Raw genomic sequence first — 23,259 nt, 5'->3', positions numbered from 1 at the left:
CATAGATTCAGAGATGGAAGGGATGTTAGAGGTATTGGGTGACTTCCTAAAGCCACAAGATACAGCCAACATCTGAACCTAGTTCCTCCGACTTCAAACTTAGCAACCTCTCCAAGCGTCATGCTGCTCCACTATCTTTTTCTGCCCCAACCAATATTGACATTATTGATAAGCACTTTATGGTTTATAACCTCCTGTTCTCTTCACCACACTGAGGAAGGCAGTGTAAGACTTTTACAGGTGAGGAAAATGAAGCAGAGATAGGCCTTGCCCTGTGGTCACAGCAGGGACAAGAATCCAGGATTTGGCTCCAAATCTTTCTCCTATACTGGCATCTTATTGATTAGGCTCCCGGGTTAAGAAATGGGGTCACCATCTAACCGATGTGGTATGAAAAGAACAATGAGCATACAGATGAATTCTGGGTCTGCCATTAACTAGGGATGTGAATCTGGCCCCTTCCAGCTTAAGACATTCGGTGACTGAATCCAGGGGAAAAGTGCAGGCAAGTGCTGACAGGTCTCTACAAGCCCTTTCAATTCCCCTAGTCATTTGTGTGCACACCTGATGGACGAGATCCACTTAGAACCTCTACCTTCCGGCAAAACCAAGAGGTCACGTGATTCCTTTGGTGTCAAGGATGTGGCAGCAGCAATGGGGGGGGGGGGAGGATAATTACACAGGGTCAAGGGAAATATGTGATTTTAATATCTATAAGGTACAAGAATAAAATTTTAAAAAAGCTCATTGAGACTGTGTGTACTAAAATTACTTTATTACAGTTGATTTTTTTTAACTTTTCCTTTGCTATGATACAAAGGATACTTACAAACAAAATATTACATATGACCTTGCTTTCTCTCATTTTCTGACAACTTGGTAACAGCTTTAAATGCACAATCTATACAATTAATACAGGTTATATATGAACTATAATGTATGCAGAACCAGAAGAATACTGACAACATACTGTACACTAAGCCTCACCAGTTAGTGCTGTGGACCACCTTTACCGAAGAGAAAATGCACACTTGTATCATCCATACCAACTAGTGCTCATAGCAAAGGAAGGGCCTCATTCCCCATTGCAACCTTTGTAAGCCTCCACTGTGGGCATCTGTTTGGTCGGAAAACTCAGAGGACACGACAAAGGTGTAGTTAAAAAAAAAAAATTTATTAGTAATGGTGGCAGCACATCACACTTTCAACATGATTCGCTCTCACCCTAAAAATCAGTCCTAGTTTCCAGAACGAGAAGTCCACCCACCATGAAAATGTGACAGGTTTAAGGGCTGCAGGAGAGAAGATGGTGACTGCCACAACCAAATTTTGAGTCCTGGGAAATTCTTCACTTCTCCCCCTCACCACAGGAAACTAACAAGTCACAAAGGCACCCATGATGAAACCCAACTACACCTTCTCAGAGCAAATTCAGGACACCTGGTCTTACCCAGATCCTCCCAACTGGTCTTCTTTAAGTATTCATAGAAATTACTGAAACACATTCTGGACAGTAACATACTTCAATAAAGAAAGGCCCCATGAGCCATTAAAAGTAGTTTCCCTTGAGTGGGCCACCAGAGCTGGTCCTGGGCTGTTACACGTGTGCATCCAACTCCCAATGGCCTACTCAGAACTGATAAGGTCACAGCTTTTTTTTTTTTCCTTTCCTTTATTATTATTATTATTTTTTTTTTTGTAAAAAGGCAACCGACTGAGCATTTTTTTGATGAATGGCAAAATAATTATAAAAAAAAAAACACCTAGCATTTGCATGGATAATGCAAATGTAATAAAATGGCCTTTAAGAAAGGAGATGAGGAAAGGGAAAGAAAGAAGTGATGAAAATCCAAGATGGAGAAAAATGGATTTTTTTTTTCCTTTTTAAAACTTCTACAATACTTGTGCAAAAAAAAAAAATCATGCTGGAGATGAAGAGATTTAAGGGGAAGTGAATATATTGTATAAAATTAAAAACATAAATAGTATCTGGATGATGGGTAGAGAAGCAGAAACCAATCTGGGTTATAAAAAGGATTATACATTCAAGATGCTCTTAAACCCAGTGGGATAACTTATGTTAAAATTGTGTTAATAGTTATGTTAGAAATCTCAAGTTTGTTTTTAAATCTTCACAATACAAGCAAAGCTGTTTTAAAATATACACTATACACATTTCTCATAGTCTCTTCCAGCCTCATTAATGCACATTATACTATCTTTCTTGTATACAAAAACAAGGGGGTTCTTACAGCTAAACTGCTCAAAGTAACCCAACCATTTATTACCTAAATGTTTGCCTTAAATTTTAAATGGGTTATTGACTTCTGAATAATCACATAAATAGATTTAGCAAAACAAGTGTTAATAAAAACTTCTTAAGCATTTACAATTGATCAAGTTGAAATAGTTTGGGTGAATTATACACACTATACTGTAAAATGTCACTTATTTACATCAGACCCTCATCCTGTTTTATTTTTTTTTGTTTTTGTTTTTAAGAAAAAAAAAAAAGGAGTTGGGAGAATGTCCTTAATTCTCTAACCTAGAAGAAAAGGGTCTTCATAAAAGCAAAGTTAACATGACCACAAAGTTCTCTCTTCTCCCGGAAATTCCTCTTCTTTCCCTCCCCAATTCTGCTATCCTTTCTCTTCATGAAAACTCTTTGCATTTTTTAAATGGGCTCCAATCTCATTTTTCAAATTTCAAGGGAACTTAGTAAAACTCCTCCTCTAATCTACTTCTGGGGTCTTCCGTGCTTACTGAAATGCTCTTGCCCATCATGCCTCTGGCTGACTGGGCTCCTTCTCAAACATGTTTTTGGTTGAGAGTGGGAGGAGACACACCCACAAAGTTGGCACAACCACCACCTAACGTGGAATAGGAGATTTAACACACAACATTGTGGTGGAGGGAAGGGAGGAGATTCACTGAGGAATGACAGGACATTTGGAATGGGCACTGAAACGAGCCATCTGCTAGGATGGAAGCCAACATACAACACACCAAGGGCAAAAGGGAATGGGCTTCACTCTCGGGTGAGGATGGTCCGGGCAGAACAGTCACAGGGACCACCTAAAGCCCATGCATTTGGCAGCTGTAGCCTTCTGAACTGCATATTTCACCTAAACGTATACAGTTTAGGGTGTGATGCTCTCAAGCTGAGAAAGTGAGAACTTGTCTCCATTAAACTGATGTCCATACTTTCTTTCAAGTGACTCTAATACATATCTGATGGGAAGCTAAACTTTAAAAGCAAAATTTTTAACTCTTTGTGAACACTGATGTCTCAATTTCAAGTGTGGCTCACCTCAGAGCCACCAACAAGAAGACATGTCCTTGGGCACTAAAAAGCATACAAACCAGGCTTCATGGACAGGATAGGTGTTTTTTTTCTTCCTTTCTTTCTCCTTTCAGTGTATCAACCTATAAGTATCCAAGCTACCTAGCACACGGTGGGAAGGGCAAAATGATCCAGGTGTTCTAGACATGAGATCTCTGTGCCGACAAAGAGTTCCACTCACTTGAAGTTCCAGCTGTAAGGGAGCTCAAGGAACAAAGCACCAGCCCAATCAGGTATCTACTGTCTACATGAAAACACTTGCACTTCAGAGACAAAACACTTGTGCAAACACGGGTACTGGGGAAGGGAGCTCTCCCAATCTCACTCGTGATTGAGGGCATGGAATCATTACGTTAAAGAAAATTACTTTGCTTCAAAAGTATTTAAACTTCACACACGATTAAGCCTCACATCCCCCCTGCATACAACATTTAAGTGTTAATTCTAAGCTTTATGTAGGATGGTTATGGGTTAGATGCTAGGGGCCACAATGGGCAATGACAGCCACTCCTCTCTAGCTGGCACAGATCTATAAACTTTAGTACAAAAAACTCCAAAAACAAAAAAATTACAGAAACTAGGTCAATTTGTTACCTACATATTTACAGTTAATTACACGGTTTTCACTCACAATTGCTAAAATGTCAGCAAAAAAGTCAAACTGTGCAGGTGGAAGTACCCGTACTTTGGAGGCATTATTGGGTATGAAGATACCCTTTTTATTTGTTCATTCAGAAGTCTCAGCTCTTCTCCATTCTTTCCTGGCAGACTACCCAGAGACAATCTGGTTGGCTTGTCCAGTGCTCACCCTGCTACTTTCAAAGGGAGGCTTCAGGGAGAGTTCAACTTTTTCTATATAAAAATAAAAGTGGTGGGGAGAGGGGCACGAGTGGGGTGGGATGGGCACGGGGAAGACGTTCAGGAAATTTTGATGTCTGGCAAACAGCAGGGTAGCAATCGTGGTGGCAAAAGGAGGCAAACAGTGCTCCAATTTTCCTTGCCCACCTCTTTGGGAAGGCAGTAAAGGCAAGCGTTCAGAGACCCATAAGATAACAGATAAGGTGCACAATGAGTCTGATGTCTACTTAGTTCATATTCATCTTCAGACTACCATCAAACCATAGGTGCTCCTGCCAGGTGAATGGAGGTCTGGGTAACGGTACATTCACTAGAGGGGAAACTGTTCTACATGGCCTTTGTAGACAGTCTGGGAATATGGGGAGTCAGTAGGACATACAGATAAATGCACAGCGGGAGGGGTTCTCAGCTTCACCTTCTCTTCTGGACAGTGTTTAACAAAACTTCCATCTTTACAGCATTAACAGCTATCAACAGAGCCCACAGACATCTCTACAAACATCCCAAATGTAGCTCTAACTGTAGTGATTTTATCAAAGTGCAGACAACGTAACCAGACACAGCAAAATAGACTTCAATCAGTAGTCCCTGCAGACGAGAGGAAGCTCTAGGAAGCTTACAGCACATTCTTCTTGAGTATCGGACTGAGGACAGGGTGAGTTTACAGTCCCTCCAAAGCCAAAGGGAAGCCTTCCATGATGTAAGGCCCAGCCTGACTCTGAAAGGACAAGGGAAATGGATTGTTGGTGGGCGAGAAGCTTGAGGCAAATGGATGACCTGAGAGTGATAATAGGGCCTGCTTCTCCTAGCCGGGAGTCCTCTAGCAAATCCGACCCTCCCTACCATTGAGAGGATCCTCACACTGCAAACCTAGGATCTAGCCCTTCGAAGCTGAAGGAGTAGAATGGGAACAAATCTCTTAGAGAAACAGAGGATTACTGCTTGGAGAGCACCATGAGGGAGCGGCACCAGAGTGAACAAGCCTCAGGTCCTATTAAGCCATGAGTGACACCAGGCTTCACCACTCTTCACTCCCTCCCTGTGTTGGCCACTTAATAGGACAAGAGGACCAAAGCATGGCATCGAGGCCCTTGCACTGGTGTGGGCCCCCAGCATAATGAATTCTCACTTAACAGCTAAGGGTCAGTGGCAGCTCCCCTGCCCAGAAACACAGGAGGCTCATGCTAATTGTGCAACACAGCTGGGGTCCTTGTGGTCTCCGGAGAGGAAGCCCTGCCTGGTCCTTTCTCTTAACTATTCTCTGCTCCGGGCTGTATCACTTCCCCAACACCACATCCCTCTAAGGAGTAGAAACTTGGGTTGGCTTCTGCCCTTGTACTCTCCTGTTTGTCTGTAGATCAGTTCCATACTGCAGCTTCACTTTCACAATTCCCATGGCCTTGTTTCCCTCTTCCTTCAGAAGCCTGAGGCATTTCTGACCTCAGAGGGCTGAAGGAGTCATGACTGCCTGGAGTGATCCACGTTCTCAAAAAGACCAATCCAAAGAGTAAACACTAATAAGTGATGTTGACCACTCTGTGAGGGACCTACACATTCTTGCCTTAACTGAGAGTTGAAAAAAAAAATATATATATTTGTAAATATATATATATATACATACACACGCACTCCCTCATATACGTATCCATATGTGTGTATATGTATATATAAGAAGAACAGGACCCTAAGTGCTTTGATGCAAATGTACAGCATGGCCAACATGTCTATGTCTCTCTCTATTTATATATATATATATGTACACACTCATATGTATATACAATATATACATACAAATGATAGCGCTATCCCAAGAAATGTGCATATTTAACATAGTGTTCTGTTTAAAAGCCAGTAGATCATGGTATAATACAATTTATTTCCACTAGTGAATGGCACACATGGAGGAATGCAAAGGAGGTGTTTCAAGTATAATAAAGTTATCTTCACAGGTGAAAATAAATAGTATTATTCCAGTGTCCAACACAATGCATTCTGCAAAGAATTAAACACACCAGACATCTGGTCCTTACATTAACTACTGCAGTTATAACTCTAAAGTGAGAAGAGGGTTATTAGGGTCTGCTTTCCAACCTGACAAAGATGCCCAGAGTTTTCATTTTAAATGAAAGGGGGAGAAGAGACACGAAGGATGATGATACAGCTTCTTTAGTTACTGCCCTTTGCCCACCAGGCAACAAGGCTTCTACAGCATCTTGGGAGTCACTGAATCTCAGAGCTGGAAGAAACCTGAGTGGTCACTTCCTGGTCACACAGATAGGAAAAGCACAGCCCCAAGAGGCTGAGACTGCACAGGTCCTATAGAACTGGCTGGTGACTGGGCCAGTGACAGGATCCTGGCCATCAGCCTTCTTGGCCCAGTGCTTTTCCCACCGTACCCCAAAAGACAAAACAGTTCTGTGACACTACTCAGCAAGTCAGAAGTATTATCTGTAAACCGCAACTTGGAGCTGTTTTAACTCTGGGACGAGTTAAATGTGCAGATTGGCAGTGGAGGGGGAATAAAATATTTTAAGATACAAAGTTAGTGATTCAATGTTAACAAGGAAAGGTAAAAGACAGAAAACCCATGCCATTTTCTACTACCAGAGGTTCTGGACACCAGATGCAGCTCTTGCAAATTGCTAATATACCTTTGACAAATTCCTCATAATCGCTAGGTTGCATGTTTTTCCTAAACACACACAGAAAGTAGACATGCATCAGAACTCAGGAGAGGTAGTAGGATCTGATTACAGGTTGGTGTTGCAAACTGATTCAGAAAGGGCTTGCCTCACTCAAAACCATCAAGATTCCTTTTATAAATTTTTTCTATGGGATGATTCCCACCATGGAGAAGATTTTGCAGAAGATTTTTTTCAAACGTACACACAGAAACACAAATCAATTAAAATCTGAATCAGTTTTTGCAAACTATCTGTTTTAATTAAAATATTAACCTAATGGAATAATCCAGGTCTCCACATGACCAACACATAAAGCTGGTGACCACACAATCAGGTTGGCTCCACAGCCCTACGGAAGACCTCTGGGGTCAGCGATGTCAAATGTCCAAATATCCAGGCTCGCAGAGAACACAGGGAAATAACTGAATTGGATTAGGCCAAAGCTCTTTTCACTCAAGTCTACAACAGGGAAAGAATAAATAACGCCAGCTAAAAATGGATGACTGGTGCAACCAGAGGATTTTCAGTTGTCTGGGGTTGGATAAACTCAATTCGTTTTGTCCCTATTAGCCCTTACACACACAAGTGTTGGATGTACCCCATCCCTCAGCTGCCTCTACCATGTAACAATCCAGTAGGTATGTGAGATTTCCTGGTTAAACTGTAACCCTCAAGTCAGGTAAACATTGTCCCATCAATCTCATTTTCTGGAAGCATCTGAATTATGTTTTACTGCAAAAAAAATCGCTAACAAATTCATGTCTGTTCAATAAGCAGGTATAAAAAGCAATTGTGACATTTATCTTTGGACCTGGGAAGTACTGCAGTGATAGGGACATTTCTAACTGGATTACCCTGTTACCTGGATCACTGTCCTACTTTTCAGGAATGTCCCTTTTACCTCGAGGCAAGGGCTTCCAAACAATTTACATAAAAAGTAATTTTTCTTTCATCTGGCTTTATTAAGATGCCTAATATTCTTTAAAAAGAAGATTTGTGAGAAACTGCACACCTCAGGAAATGGTCATGACACTGGTGGGTGGGGATGGAGAGGTATGCCACTGACAGGGACTGAGGAGAGAAAAGGACCCTAAGGTCCTAGGAATCTCTGTAAGTTAAGTTCTAGAGTTAGCAGCTAGGGTTCTCTTCAAGAAAAGCTATGAAGGGGAAGAAAAAATAAGTTACAAGAAACTTTGGTGATGGGAAAGAACATCTACCTCAAGTCAAACTTGACTGAGCTGGTTTTAACTCAAGGATTCCCTGGTACCAGCTTGGCTACCTGGCGCTGACTAGAATAACAGGAAACTCCTTTCTCAGTCTTAAAGGCTGATCCTTCATCATAAAAACAAAAACAAACAAAACAACAAACACAAATAGAAAAACCAACAAAGATTTTGTCAACAGACTCCCTGACCAGTAGAATGTATTTTTAAATTTTGCCAAATTTCCTAGCTCCTTTTCAGCAGTACTGTTGACACAAGAGCATAGAGACTTCTGGAAGTGGTGTCTCCTATTTTAGGGGAGGGGGGGGGTTTAACCTGCTACCAAAAGATCACAAAGCCTCAACGAACAGGAAGGTTGTAGAACAGTGCAGCAATGGAAACGGCAATTGGAAAGGGCACAAAGGGGCTGCCCTATCCAGCCCATCTACAGTGGTGATGGGGCTTAGTCAGCAGCTGGTCAAAGTCGTTGGCTCAGCGACTCCTGGTACACTCTGTATGGCAACTAGACACTACAACCATTGGCTATACTACATGTAAACAGGACGTTGCAACAAGCCAGAAAGGGGATCACATCTGGATATGTGTAGTGTGGAAAGAATGCCAACAGGTGGCAGTCTGCAAGCATGGCGTCCTTCCACACATCTGGCCTTGGGCACAGACTGGTTCTGTAGCTTTTGTTTTCAAAAAGGGAGCCTGAGGATGGGGGTGGGGGTGGGGTGGTCCGGAGTGATCAGGTCAAAGTAGTCAACGTGCACTGTCTGTAGCCTTTACCTGCCCCCACCTGTGCTGGAAAACTATGGTATGGACTGGAAGAGGAGGAAAGATACCACAAGCGAGTCTCTTCCCTTGGAAGGCTCAGAGATAAGGGGGCAGAACTGCCTCCTGATTTAAACAGAGCCCCTGGACCCAGAGCACAGTGGGATGGTGTGAACTGCTAAAAAACTCATGCAGCTCCCCCCCAAAATACATAAAAACCTGCCGATCCCTGGAAATGGGCAGCTCCCTGGAAACCTTTGGTGTCTGTGGATGCGCCCCCTTTCCTTTTGCTCTGGAGACACTGAGGGGCCAGGCCAATTTACAAGAATTATAACCTGGGGAGGGAATGCAGATCTGGCCCACATGCTAATCTAGCTTAGCAAGCACACTTTGTCTGCCATGAGCAACTCTGAAGAATTGTGGGAAACTAGGAAGGCCCCAAACGTTCCATCAAGCCTCTGAGTATAAGCTCACTGAACTGCATTCAGAAAATGCTCCTTTCTGGCAAAAGCCTTCCATTACACACAGAGGGGTTTCTCACCCATACCATGCCCGGCCTCAGTTCCCCCCCAAAGTAATAAAACAAAACAAAACAAAACAAAAAACTACACCCAGCAGCCAAATACGATGACATCCCATTAGTAAACACAGAACGGAACGCTTTACAAAATGAACAAACGATTCCATATGCACTCAGCTCCCACACTGCAGCGCCCATGTGACATGGCTGTGGTGATGATGTCTGGAGGCGGCAGTTGCTTTTGGCAGACAGCTCCAGTGGAATTGCCACGCACGATTCTTGTTGGAGTTATGTATAAGACATGTGTGAACCATTGGATATTTGTGAAGTAACACTTGTGCTCCTGCTCATGCCCTGCTCTGTCCGCCCCCCAGAAGCCGTCCGCCTCAGAGCCTGGGGGCTGTTGCGGACTCCCATGCCGCTGCCACGAGGCACCCCTTGCATTGGCCCAGAGGGATGACCCCATGGCTGGGGTCCACCTTGCATTGGATGGCCCCAAGCTTGAGGGGGGCCACCCATGGGATGACCCCAGTGAGGACCTGGCCCTCCCGTGGGATTGTGGGACCAACCCGAAGCTCCAGGGTAGCTGTGGCTGAATGCCTCGGGGGAGAGATTGGAAAGGACCATATTACTAAAGCCCAGTCTCATGCTCTCAGAGTCAAAAGCTTCAATTTCTCTGGCTTGACGCTCCAACAAGCTTCGTATTCGCTCTGTGCGTTCATTCTGCAAGGCCAACATTTCTTCTTCAATCTGGGTTGGAAAAGGAAGAAAAAGCAACTTTTAGAGACCAAAGCCTCTTCCACTCTTCCTCCCATTGGGACCTTCTGAATATTCCCCTACAATCCAAAGGCATATTTTCTTCCCAGCTCTACTTATGGAAATACTTTTCATTCCTTTCAAAGGCCAGCTCTTTGAAGTCAACTCTGGTTCTTGTGGACATCTCCATTTGCTGAAGCCTCATGGTACCTGCTCTTGCAACATTCTAACTGGTAATATGACTTGTATGTCTTTCTCATACAGGATCTTAACTACTAGGCTCTCTGAGGGCAGGGATGTTGCCTTATTTACTTCAGTCTGTCCCAGAATCTCACAAGGGGTCCTACACATGGAAAGCTACAATGAATTTTAGATGAGTTAAATCAAATAAAGAGAAGGCAGTTTCCTCAGTTCTGAAGCACTGTTACAGGTGTTAACTAACTTTTTGTAAGCACATTCTATCAGTCAATACCATATAGTAAACAATTATACAAGATGTATACAATTATACAAGTAATTTAGCATTTCCCAAACGTTCAAAATTATGTGTGTGTATGTGTACGTGTGTGTGTGTGTGTGTGTGTATGTGTGTAAATACAGAACAGGTTATGGAAAGAAATACAATTAAGTGCTAAAAGTTCAAATTTTAGTAGGACTGACTAACGTACATATGACAGCTGCCCCAAGGCTGCTATCCTGTTACACAAAGTGCCCAGCACATCTGTGGAAACATTTTGTTCCCAAATCTCACCTGACATTTCATTTCCATGTATTCACTTTGTTTTCAAACTAAAAAGCCAAATTCAGAGGACTTCTAAAGGCTAAACTATGTTGGTGGGTTGTTGTCCTTAGTCTTTGAAGAGGACCTAAATGACATCACCATGATAAAGTGAAATTTCAGTGTGTCTGACTGTGGTTGATCAGACCACTACAAGCTCGGAATGCTCTACCACAGGTTGGGCACAGATAGTCCATGTGAATATTTGGGGTGGATATCTCAAATCTGCACATCCTATATTTACTTTGTGCTGTCTCAACTCTGCTTTGCTCAAAGAGCACAGTACCCTTTCTGATGTGGGCACGCCATGCTGAGTGGTCCTGTGACTGTGGGCTAAACTAAGTAAAGGACCTGGAATAACTAGAATAGATAAGTGGGGAATTAAAACGGAAAAACAGCCTGTTTACATGGTAAACTTTAACCACAGTTTCACTGGGTAAAAAAGTTCTTAATCTGTAAATAAGGATGTCTAAGATAGCACTATGGTATAGTGGAAAAAGCCAAAGATTTGGTGCCTGCAACCCTGTGACCTTGGAAAAGACACATAACTTCTCCTTGGACACAGCTAACACAGGCATGTGCTCTGTGCAGCCACACAGATAGGCAAAGAGTTTTGTTTTTCTTTCCTCCTCAAAAAACAGGTCAGGGGAAGAAGGGAGAGAATGCAGAACTGAAAATAAAAGAAAACTGAATCTGAAAGAAAAGTCACTTGATTCCTCTGCATCTCTTTCCTCCTCTAGCAGGGGAGGGGGCTGACTCTGGCGGTCCCCAAAGTCCCTCCTACTCACTCTGATTCTACAAAGATCCCTGATCATCTCCCTTCCTCTCATCTTCTAGCAAACGTAGTCAGCTCAAGCATTTCTTCACCAAATGCCTCAATCATTTCTTTTCTTTCATTAATCTTTTCCTAACTTCTTGCAAACATAAAGCTTCCTAGCTATTGCTATTATAGGTATAACCCAAAATGCTGTATCTCCAGCCCAAGCCAAAAGCAAGCAAAGATTTACTAAATTTGAGTAGCTGATAAATCTATTAAGGATCTAGTCACCAGTCACCCTAAATTCAACCTGATAAACAGAAGTACAGAATATTGAAGCTTGAAAATAAAGTCGTCTTTTAGGTAAGATACTTGATAGATACAATGGTGTCAATTCAGGTTTACATATGGTATATTGCTTCTTGCCAATCTCACTTTCTAGCCTGAGAGGAGGCTCAACTCTTAAGACTAATTCTTGAATCATTCATTGGTTCTCTTTCATCCAAAAAATCTCTTTGAGATTTCCATGAGATATAGTAATGAAAACATCACAAAATAACACTGGTTGGGGCAATACTGTAGAGGCTTTCAGCCAATCAATATTAAGGCACCTATTATGTGCTGGGCAGAAATCAAATAGTCCCTGACTGTCAGAAACTCCCTTCTACTCTCTTGTGGAATATACCATGTGTATCAGTAAGTATATGTAAATCTGAAATATGGGAATTTTTTCCGGAGGAAGCACTAGCAGGAACCGGGAGACCCAGAAAGGCTTCCTGCAGCCAGTGGCACACAAGTTCAATCTAAAAGAAATGAGGGATGCTGAGAAGCAGAGGGGAGCAGACTTGCCTTCCAAGCACAGTGCAGAGATAGAAGGAAAGAGGGTGGGGTGTGTGCATGTATGTGTGCGTGTGTGCAGAGCAGCAGGGAGGCCATCTGGCCAGAAGGTCAAATGGGTGAATGGGAGCAGAGTTCCATCAGGCTGGAAAGGAAGGTGGTAATATAGTGCCTTATTCCTCAAACACCTACTCAGTTCTCATCATTTCTCCTTCCATGATGGCAAGAGCAAAGTGGGGCTCAAGAAAAGCCCAGAGGGGACTGCCAGGAAAGCAAGCCTCTCACCTCTCAGAGGCTACAGGCACAAATACACATCCTTGCATATTTCCAGCTATGGCCAATGGAGTGATGTGTCCTGCTTAACTGTACTTCTGTGTGACCAGGGAGGGATCAAGACGGGGCAGGCTCACTATGAAAGAGGCTGAGAAGAATAAAAGTATGGACTTACAGGGGAACTTATGTGGTTTATTTGTTTGGTCGCTTAGTCTGTGAGAACTTACATTAGGCTTAAAACAATTCCACTCCACAAATGATTATCCATCTGGAAACAACTAAAATCCACTTTTGTTGGGCCATTTCTAGGGGAATATTTTTCATTTGTAAACCCAACATAAAGACAGTTTAATAAATATTGCTTTGGTGTTTGTTCAGTCTAAACTTCTTTTCATCAGGCAACTGTGTGACAATTAGGTAACTGTGTGACAATCTTATGACATTACAGCATTAAAATACAGAAACTCTCCTTTGAAAACCAAGTAACACTTGAAAACAGATGCTTCCAAAACATCTGACATGTCTGTTATACTGACTGACTTCCAAAAAGCCATTTCTGGGGCTGCATTTCAAGGGGCCGTGTTTACCACGGCATTAGAAATGCAGGCTTTTGGTTGGATAGCACCAGAAGACGGAGCAGAAATGCTAATTCAATAATGAGGGTACAGAGCCACTAGGGGGTGCTAAAACCCAACTGGGCAATCATTATCCATCATTTCTTCCTGTTTTGGGGCTAAGATTGGCTAATTATTTGGGAGGAAAAGCTGGGAAGAGGGGAAGAGATCTCCTTTGGCCACTGTTCATGAATGTAAAAGACAATTTTACACTCTATGCCGAATCTAAAAGCCCAAATTCAGCAACCAGATTTACCTGTTTGGAAATAGGGCTTTTTTTGTTTTTAATTTAAAGATATGCATCTGATTTTGGCTTTACTACACTGAAGAGTAAAGAAAACTGACTTCTTGAAACAGTCAGCCATGTCATCTGCTAAGTCACAAAAATGAACTTAAAGCTGTGCTTTCTCTTAACCAGGGGTTCTGTCTTTACGTCACCCACTCCAGGAGGAAATGTGAGAATGGAGGAACACTACACACTATACAGAAAGCAGTGAGGACAGCAGAACACCGCAAGAATTAAGCGAATCAGTGGGGCAGATGACACATGCTGACTAAGGGGAAAAAGAGGGAAACCTAACACAATGAAGGCTGCAAGGAAGTTTCCATGTCCATATGGGCAAAGTACAATGACTGCGAGGTAACCTAGAAGGTCCTCCTAGCTCCACACTGGAGATGTGTGGTGCTACAATGGTGCAGCATTAAAAATATGCTCAAAAGAGGAAGGGAAGAGACCTGGGTTCTAGTCATGACACTATCACTGACTGGCTCTGCAGTGTTAGACAAAGTGCTCCCCATATCCTAGGTTTTTGTGCTCTATAAAATCAAGGAGCAGGGGTAGATGGCCCCTTAAAAGCCTTGCAGATGTAACATTCTTTGTGGGATCACTTGTGGTGTCCCCCAAAGACACCTTTCTTTGTCTTGCTTTTGCTTCAGGCCCAGTTGTTTTTCTCCCCTCCTCTCTGACACACAGACACACCACACAGAGACAGACACACCACACGGAGACAGGCACACATAGATACACACAGACACAGATAGACAGACAGACACACACACTGTGGATTGCTTAGTTGGATCCAATAAGGGAAAAGAATTCCCAACAGTTGCTACAACACACTGCTGCCAAAACTATACAATATGGGTTGGACCAAAGCGCCCATTTTTCTGCCCAACTTTTCAATTGTGGGAACACCAAAGGGCCCAGTATGGGTCACAATCCTCTTTAACTTAGTAATGACTGGGAATCTGTTTGGGGTTGAAATAAAGGCAATGGCAGCCAGGTACCTGCTTCTGACCATTCCAGCTGAAAGTCTCGTCTCCTTTCTCCCCTCCTAAAGTGGTCCTAACACAGCTGAGTACTGTCTTCCAGTCTCAGGGCCCCCTTCCTTTCAAAGTGTGAGGTCACTCATTGGCATCAGCAGCATGAACGTGTGACCAGACCCCAACAAAAGACACACCTTTTGTTCCAGCAGGGCCCTTCGGAGGGAGACCCTCTGCTCCAGCTCTCGGAGCTCCCGGTCGTGCTGGGCCTCGGCCTGCATCTTGATCTTGCTCTGATACGCATTGAGCAGCTCCAGCTCCTGCTGCAGCTGCATCTTTAGGACCTGGCACTCTGCTTCCTGGGCCTCATCCAAACGCAGCTGGGAGGGGAGAAAAGAGGCCCGACTTACACGGGGGCATGCCCTGGTGACCCGCTCGAGGGAAGAGGAAAGGGAAAGGGAGAAGAGGGAAGGAGTTTTTTAAGCATGCAATGATTACCTCTTGTAAACAAAGATAAGACCTCTCTAAGCTAGCCTGCACGCTGCTTGAGAGATCCGGAATCAGGCTAAATGCTGCAAGCTTCTTTATTCTTTACTCACCAAAGGGAGAGAACAGAAAAGCAGCAGCATTCCATTCCAATGGGATAACGAGGGGAAGTCTCAATGTAACACTGCTTAGGGGCCCAATGAGTGGCCCAGCTAACACTACTGACCTTGGGCACTCAGAAAGGACCCAAGCCTGTTCTTTAGACAATGAAGTGGCTCAGAGTGCTGGGAGGGGGCTGGGACAGTGAAGGTCACCCTCCCCACTGCCTGGGCCTTCTGTCTCCCGTGGCTCCTCTGGTCCCCCTCGGGTCCCACTCACAGCTTGTGTGGAGAGCATCTCGTTGATGCTGTGGTCATACTGTTCCGCCAGGATGGCCAGTTTCCGGGTCTGCTCCTCCTTGAGCCGCTTGAGAACTGCTTTGTGTTCACTCTTCGGAGTGGTCTCCAGCAGGTGGTTCCTCAAGGCTTTGTACTGTCTGGTCTGGATCTTGCAGGTATCTTGAAACTGCTTCTTGATCTGCAATTCCTTAGACTGAGACAAGAGGGAGGAAGCATCAGTTAGAAGGTTTCCAAGTCACTCCTATTGAGATCCTGAGACCTTAGGATGCTCTAATATAAGCCTGAAGGGAAAAAATGGAGAAGCGCAAGAACACACACACATGACAGATGGGACCTCAGGCTGCAGCTGCCTTCACTCGGAATGTTGGCATTGTGATAAGGAAAGCTCCAGCTTCAACATGCATCAGGATACAAGGATTCTATTGATAACCCAGCTCTCAACAGTCCTCTTCCCTTTTCTGGCCAACTTGGTCATGACTTCAGGGATTCATTCGGTGGACTCTAGACTGGCATGATAATTCTTGTAATGCACACAGAGGTACAAATTCAAAGGACCTTTATGAATTAGTATGCTGTTAACATCAAGGTTTCTGTGAGCCAGGCTTTCCAGAAGGAAACCACACCATCTCTGCCACAGGATGCTCAGCCCTGGCCCTCCTCTGGTGTTAGGTAGCAACTCAAGTCTAGTTATGTGATTGGCTGCACACCCATAACAAGACAAGGGGACTGTCGCTGTCTTCCTCTTTAAGGGGATCCCTTAGAAATGGCTTACTCTCTGACAGCACACAAAAAAGCAATCCAAAGTTATCAGTGACTGCCCCTCCTCTATAAGCACTGTGAAGAACACCCCTGGAAACAAGGCCTGCCCCCTGCTTTAGCTAGCCCCCCTCACTCTGTCATTATTTCCTGTCTCCTGATCAGACTCCCTCCATTATGGCAAAGCAGGTGTTTTGGGCAGTCACAGGATACAACCTGCAGAAGGAGTTTCAATAGTCAAATCATCCACTTCTTTCTCCAGGATTAGCATACTACACATTTCCTTATACTATTCTCATCTCACAGTGATTAGAAACTCCCAGTGCAAATACAGAAAGCCCTCCACCTGCCACTCCTTCCCTTCCTTCCCATCCGGCTCCATCTCCCTGCCAGCCCCAGGACCCTGATCCTACATAATTCACACACTCCCTTTTGTCTTACACTTTTGCTTTTCTCACTTCTTCCATCTTCTGGCACTCACTAAGATCTGGCTCCCTTGGTAATAAAACCACATCATTTCCCAAACAGTTGCTCTCCTGGACTTCACAACCCCCAGAAACTTCACTTTCTGCAAGATGAAACCATCTTTGAAACTCCTGCCTCCTTAGCTCTCCCCTCACTCACTGGAGAGGGCTGCTAAGGGGAAACACTGGGGAGCTCCTCTCAGAGGGCTCTGACCTCATCATTTCCCACCTGGCTGCCCCACAATGGGCACCTGCCCACCCTTCCAGACTTTTCAGCTTCTTTTTATGACTGTCATATGGCTTTCTTTGCATCCCCAGGGTTTAAAGACACAGTGCCTGGCACCTGGTAAGTGCTTAATCAATGTTTATTGACGCTGACTTTTCCCCCTTAAATCTCTCTCTCCTAGTCCTTTCATCTTTTGGTTCTGAAATCTGACTCCCTCTTCAGGAGAGAGGCAGCCTCTCTGGTCACCTTTTCCAGTGCTGGCTGCACTTTTACTTTCAACCCCTGACTCACTGCCTGTGATGGTGGAGCTGGAACACTCCTGGCTCCCTCTGCTACCATCACCCAGGAACCTCTCTTTCCTTTAGGGCCTTGCTATTTGAATTTATCACTCAATAAAGATCCTGGTGGCCATTCTCTATTGACTCCTGGGACATTCTCCTTTCCTCAATGAGTTCAGTGCCTGACTCCTCCCTTGCCCTCACACTAAAGGACTTAAACTTCCTGGTTGCTCAGTCTATTCATTTCCATGACCTATTCTGACATTTCATCTCAACTACACACCAAGATGGTCATACAAGTGTGCAAATGTTTACAAACTCCCAAATCCCTTTATTTGAACATAATCTTCTATCATTCCATCTTTACCTATGCCTGGCAACTCCTAAGCCTGTTCTTCTACTCCCTCTACCTCTCAGTTATTTCCTAGGCCATGATCCTTACATTGGCTACACTTCCCCATCTCCACCCAGAGATCATTCGGCTCAAACTCTACACTTCAGCCCCTTGTCCTCGTCTTCTGTCCAACCATGTCTTGCCCAACTCTACCAGCGGATCACTCTAACCATCTCCTATTTTCATTCCTCGTAAACCTATTCCTACTGAATGAAGCTGGAGAAAACAGGTTCATTACAAATTAATGTTACATAATCTCAGGTGGGCCCTCACCATAGTAAGGCAATCCTTTTATCCCTCCCAAGTCTATCTGTTACATCACTCATGGTAAAAGCTATTCTAAATCTTTTCATTCATTCTTAAGCCTCCCACAGCATCCTCTTCCCCAGTGTCTCAGCTGAGAACCTTGCCTCATACTTCACACACACACACACACGTACATCTCTTCTCATCTCATATGACTCCAACATCTCCCCACATTATCTTCTTCTCTCTTATAGATGAATCTCTCTACATGTACCCTTGATCTCATTCTCTCTCATCTTCTCTAGTAAACTGTCCCCACATTATCAATTTCACTCTTTTCTATCCACGTCTTCCTCAATCCTAAAGAAGTCTCAGTTGATCCCCATTAGGAACAGTCCTGTGTGTTCCTCTCCTTCTCAGCTTAACTCCAAGAGAAAGCTGCTTATCCTCCAATTCCTCTCATCCCACTCACTAATAAACCCTCTGCAATAGGGCTTCCAAGTTCCCCATTCAACTAGAACTGCTCTCTCCAAAGTTACCCAATGACCTCTTTTCTCACTGGTCATCACTCTTGGTATCTCTGTACCTCCTGGTACTACGAAGCAGCATCTTCTCTCCAAGTTTCATGACATTATTCTCTTCTAATTGTCTTCACACTTGATCTTTTCCAGTCTCCTTTGCTGGAACTGTACACAAGCTATGCCTACCGACATCCCCAAGGTTCTGTAATGGGCCTTCTCTTCTGCTTCTCTACTACCACACTAGTGATCTCATCAGCTCCCATGGATTCAATTACCGTCTCTAGCGATTCTATCCCAATACTATATGTCATCTATCTCTTGAGCTCCAGTCTCATATAATCAGCTGCCTCTTTACCATCTCAAAGTGGATGCCCATTAGACTATGACCTGCTTGACAGCAGGGACTATTTGGGGGTTTTTTTTTAGCCTTTTTATCCCTAGCATTTAGCATAGTGCTTAACACACAGTAGGCACTTAATAAAAGTTAGTTGACTGTGGACATAACTCAAACTCAACTTGTCCCAAAGCTAATTATCTTTACCACTAAACCATCCCCTCTTCTCAACCTTCCTATTATTGTCAAGTGCACCACTATCCTCCCTATCCCTCATACTTGCAACCTTGGTGTAAACACTGACTCCCTTTACTCACTCCAAATAGATCTAATTTGGTGCCAAGTCTTGTCATTTTAGCTTCACAATGTCTCTCTTATACATCCCCTTCTCTCTACCTCACACAACTACCAGACTAGGTCAGGTGCTCCTTGCCACTTGCCTGGATTATTAGAATAGCCTTCTAATTGTAACTGGTGTCACTCTCCACCCCAATTCATCCTCTACTCAGCTGTAAAGTCATTTTCATACAATGCATGTCTGACCTTAAAATAAACTGCAGTGGTTCTGTATTATCCCAGGACTGAATCTAATCCTGTTTGGCAGGTAAAGCCCTTCCTAGCTTTCCAGTCTTCTTACACTTTGTTCTTGTACACACACAGTGATCCAGCTATTCTGGATTCCTTGCTGCACCTTGACTCTCCCATCTCCCCCAAGATGTTTTGGGGCTGGTCAGCCCCCATACTCATCACGGCTACTTCCTCACTTCAACCTCCTTTGCTTTACTGACTTTTTTCAAGAATCAGGTCAAACCCCAACTCCCACAGGAGGCCTTTTCTAGTCCCCAGGTGCTAATGCCATCTTTCTGGAGTCACGTTCTCTCTGTACTGTTCACGTCTCCTAAGTACACTGAGCTCTTCACAGCCAAAGATCAGTATTTTTTCCTTTCTTTGTACTCCCAGCCAGTGCCTTCCATATAGTAAGTACTTAATAAATGCTCACTGATTGCCTGGAAATAAACTCAATGCTTAATAGTTCCACTGTCTAGAAAATAGTTATACAAAGGCATATCCAACTGAGGCCTGAACATAGAAATAGATGTTTTGAAGATAAAGTAAACTGAATTTAGATAAAGAAAAGGACCTCTCCCTGCCTCTGGTCTGTCCCAACAATCTACCCTGACTTCTCAGCTGCAAGCTAGCTTTCCATTTTTAAAAAAAGTTTTAAACATTCATTTTTAGAATTTTCACTCTCAAATTCTCTCCCTCCCCCAGCTCCTTCCCTATCTACTGAGAAAGCTAGCAATACAATGCAAGACTCACTATCCATGTAAAGTTGTGCATAGTGAAAGTCGACATCAGTCGTGTCCAAGCTACCTTTTGGACTTGAACACAGCCCCACCAAACTGGCCTCCATGTTGCTTCTCTCAGATGACATTTCCTCTCCCTTTTCCACATTTCTATGCTGGCCATTTCCCCAGTTCTCTGCCTGGAGTTCAGTCTCTCCAAGACTCAGCTCTATACTGCCTTCTACATAAGGCCCAGTTTTATCTTCTCAGTTCCTAGTGCCCCCCTCCCAAAACATGTCATCTCCTCCAAGACAGTATCCCCTCCTCGAGGGTCAGAACTGGTTCATCTGTGTCTCTCTATCCTCCAGGCGCAACACAGGTGTGCACTGAATGCAGGCTGATTGACCACTGAACTTTGACAGGCATTCACACTTCCCCATGAGGATGAAAACACCAGATTAACGAAAAGGAGTCTAACCTCTGTGACTGCGCCTACCTACATCCACACATTGATTTCAATGTTCATCACGTACGTAAAACACAAAAGTTATGTGATACAGACTGTGTAAGGAAAGAATTTTTTGCTTTTGGTTACACATGGAGAAAATACGTTGCTAAATTTTTTGCACTAGGAGTCTGATCTTTCTAAGGAGTTTTCTTCTCTACTGAGAGAAAATTATAATTGTGAGTGTTCAGTTGATGTGCAATCTGATTGGCCTTAAAGGCCTGATTTCTGGCAGGGTGTCCTTATTCACAGAGATGACATCAAGTCTATTCTCTCCTCACTTTCCACCCACTCCCTTGAGACACCATGTCATAGTCACATGTCTTGATTCTACTGGAGGTCTTGAGAGAATTTCTTTTAGCTAAGTGGAAAATGTAATTTTATATATATATAAACGGTACCATGTCTCTGAAGCAGAACGCTTAATCCTTAGAATTCTCCCTCTTTCTTCCAGTCAGAAACTGGTTTGAGAAAAGAATCAAAGGCTGTGCCATCATGCACCAGTCTTTGGCAAGTTTTCATATTTCAAATGCTATAGGATGAAAAGTATCTCAGTGGACTGCTGGTAGGAAAGGAGGCCTCTCCAAGCAGTCATGAGGAGGGAAGTTTATTTAGAAAGGAGGAAAAGAGAAATAACAGAATGCTACCAAATGAGATAGAATAAAAAATTTAACTTGGACTAAATTTAAAATTCAGAGAGGGAAAACCCGTAAATAAAAGCTGGATTACTTCAGACGGAAGAATCATCTTTGATAGAGAACAAAAAGGCATTTTTTACTCACACAAGACAAGTAGGTAAATTACTGCATGAATGGAAACATACTGATTACACTCCTTATTAAATTAGTATATTCATTTTCCAACCAGAAATTCTGAGTCTATGCCCGCCCCTCACCCCCACCCCAAGGGGGAGAAACTTCCTAAGTTAGGCCTCTCTATTAAAAGTCTAGCCACGACTAAAGAAAAAGAATGATTTTCCCCCCAACTTTCTGTGAACAGTCTCTTGGAGAGCCAACCCCACTGACTTTTTCCAAATCTGAAAGAAATTACGACAGGAAACAGAAGGGAGGGATAAAGTTCACTGCTAACCATGTGACCACTGTTTACTGGCCCACCCTTCCCCAGATGTTGCGGGGAATGAAAGGCTGGTGGTTTGATGGCTGAAGACATCACAAAGCCCTAACAAACCAGGCGCTACCAGGTTAGGTAACTCGAGAGGCTGCTGGTGTTGGAATCACCAATAAATCATCTTCTTTCGCAAACCTTTTCTCTTCCAGAGAGCATCCATTCATTTAGCAACTGAGCATAAGCAGACAGAAAGCGTACAGAACAAACCTGTCAAGTTACTGCTGAACCTAAATTTTTGAGCATCATGTATGAGGTACGGTTAGAAGTAATGGTGACAGCAATGTGGTGTGAGATCAATAAAGAATGAAATTTCCTTCAAGCACCTGATCTATGCTACCTTCTCCTGGGTAACTCCTCTGGAGACCAGAGGAGAGAGATTTCAGTTATTTTGATAAGATGTGGCTATAGATTTTATAGACACAAAGCATTTCTGTTCCAAGACAGCTAGGTCCAACAGGAATAGCACTTTCATGCCACTCTATCAGGGTTACAAGGTAAAGGTAACATCTCGTTCCCAAAAGAAGAGGCAGTGAGAAGAAAGCCCCTGGGGTCACTCAGCTTCCATGAGATCTCAGGACCTTTGCTGGACAGGATCAGAACTTCAGGTAGAAATATCTAGAGTTCTAACCCCAGTAGTGATGCTGTGGCATGCTACAGGTAGAGGGCTGCTCTAAATTCAATTTTTCTACCATTAAAATTCTATTCTTTTAATCCTGTACTTAGATTAATAAGCAGCTTATTCTAGTCTCTTCTGATAACAGATACTACCAATCAGCAATATTTTGTTAATTTAATTGTCCATATTTGTATATTAGCAAATGAGCAGAACTGAATAAGGTTCAATTGTTTCTAGGCCAGACCAAAAAAGCTGCTTTATTTGGAAAACATTTATGAAGAAAAATTGTCACACATATAAGAACTAATTTGCCTTCTGGCCACTTGTGACAAGTCCTTAAAGATATGGACTGCCAGGGTCAAGAGGTACTATGGGTAGAGATGGGAATAGGTGGTGTGAGCTCCTTTACTCTTCTCGGAGATGGTCATGGTAGCGTCCCAAGAGAGGAATTGTTTTTGGGTTGGTTGCAATCACCTCCACTAAGGCGTATGCCTTTTTTTCTGAACTGTGCCCACATCAGTGGAAAGAACATGCCAAAAGGGTACAATGATGGTATTGTTTGGGAAAGGGAATGGATCACAGAAAGTCTCATGAAGAGAAAGCTGCATTTCCCTGCTCACATACCTTCAGACTCTTGGGCTGCTGCCGAACCTCCATGACATGCTTGCGCCTGAGCTCGCGTTCTCGCCGTTTGTTGTACTCCAGCTGGTTGGTGAGCTCCGTCTGGTGCTGCAGCCTGATCAGCTCACAGCGCATCTTCTGAATGGTGCTGAGGTGGCGGAACTCAAGCTCTTGCATGGACTCATGCTGCCGCAGTAGCATGGCATGCTCTAAATCCTTCTGGGTTTGCCTTTTATTTAACTCCTAATCCAGAATAGGAAAAACAAGGGGCTATGAACTATTACTGTGGACTACATACACACATCCTAAGATGCATGAACAGGAAAAGAGTTTTTGAA

At 43.5% G+C, this 23,259-nt stretch overlaps 1 protein-coding gene across 1 annotated transcript in view; it reads right to left on the bottom strand.

The window, feature by feature from the left end:
• Positions 1-758: 758 nt before the first annotated feature.
• Positions 759-23,259, bottom strand: part of TAOK1 (TAO kinase 1) — a 153,920-nt gene continuing 131,419 nt past the window's right edge. Inside the window, 5 exon segments of the mRNA XM_072639833.1 lie at positions 759-9,750; positions 9,753-10,134; positions 14,860-15,042; positions 15,527-15,739; positions 22,925-23,164. Coding sequence (XP_072495934.1) covers positions 9,527-9,750; positions 9,753-10,134; positions 14,860-15,042; positions 15,527-15,739; positions 22,925-23,164 — 1,242 coding nt within the window. The 3' untranslated portion in view covers positions 759-9,526.

The sequence above is a fragment of the Notamacropus eugenii genome, chromosome 2 (genome assembly GCF_028372415.1).
Source record: "Notamacropus eugenii isolate mMacEug1 chromosome 2, mMacEug1.pri_v2, whole genome shotgun sequence".
In the NCBI taxonomy this organism is placed as follows: Eukaryota; Metazoa; Chordata; class Mammalia; order Diprotodontia; family Macropodidae; genus Notamacropus; species Notamacropus eugenii.
This window is presented reverse-complemented; position numbering and strand designations above follow the sequence as displayed.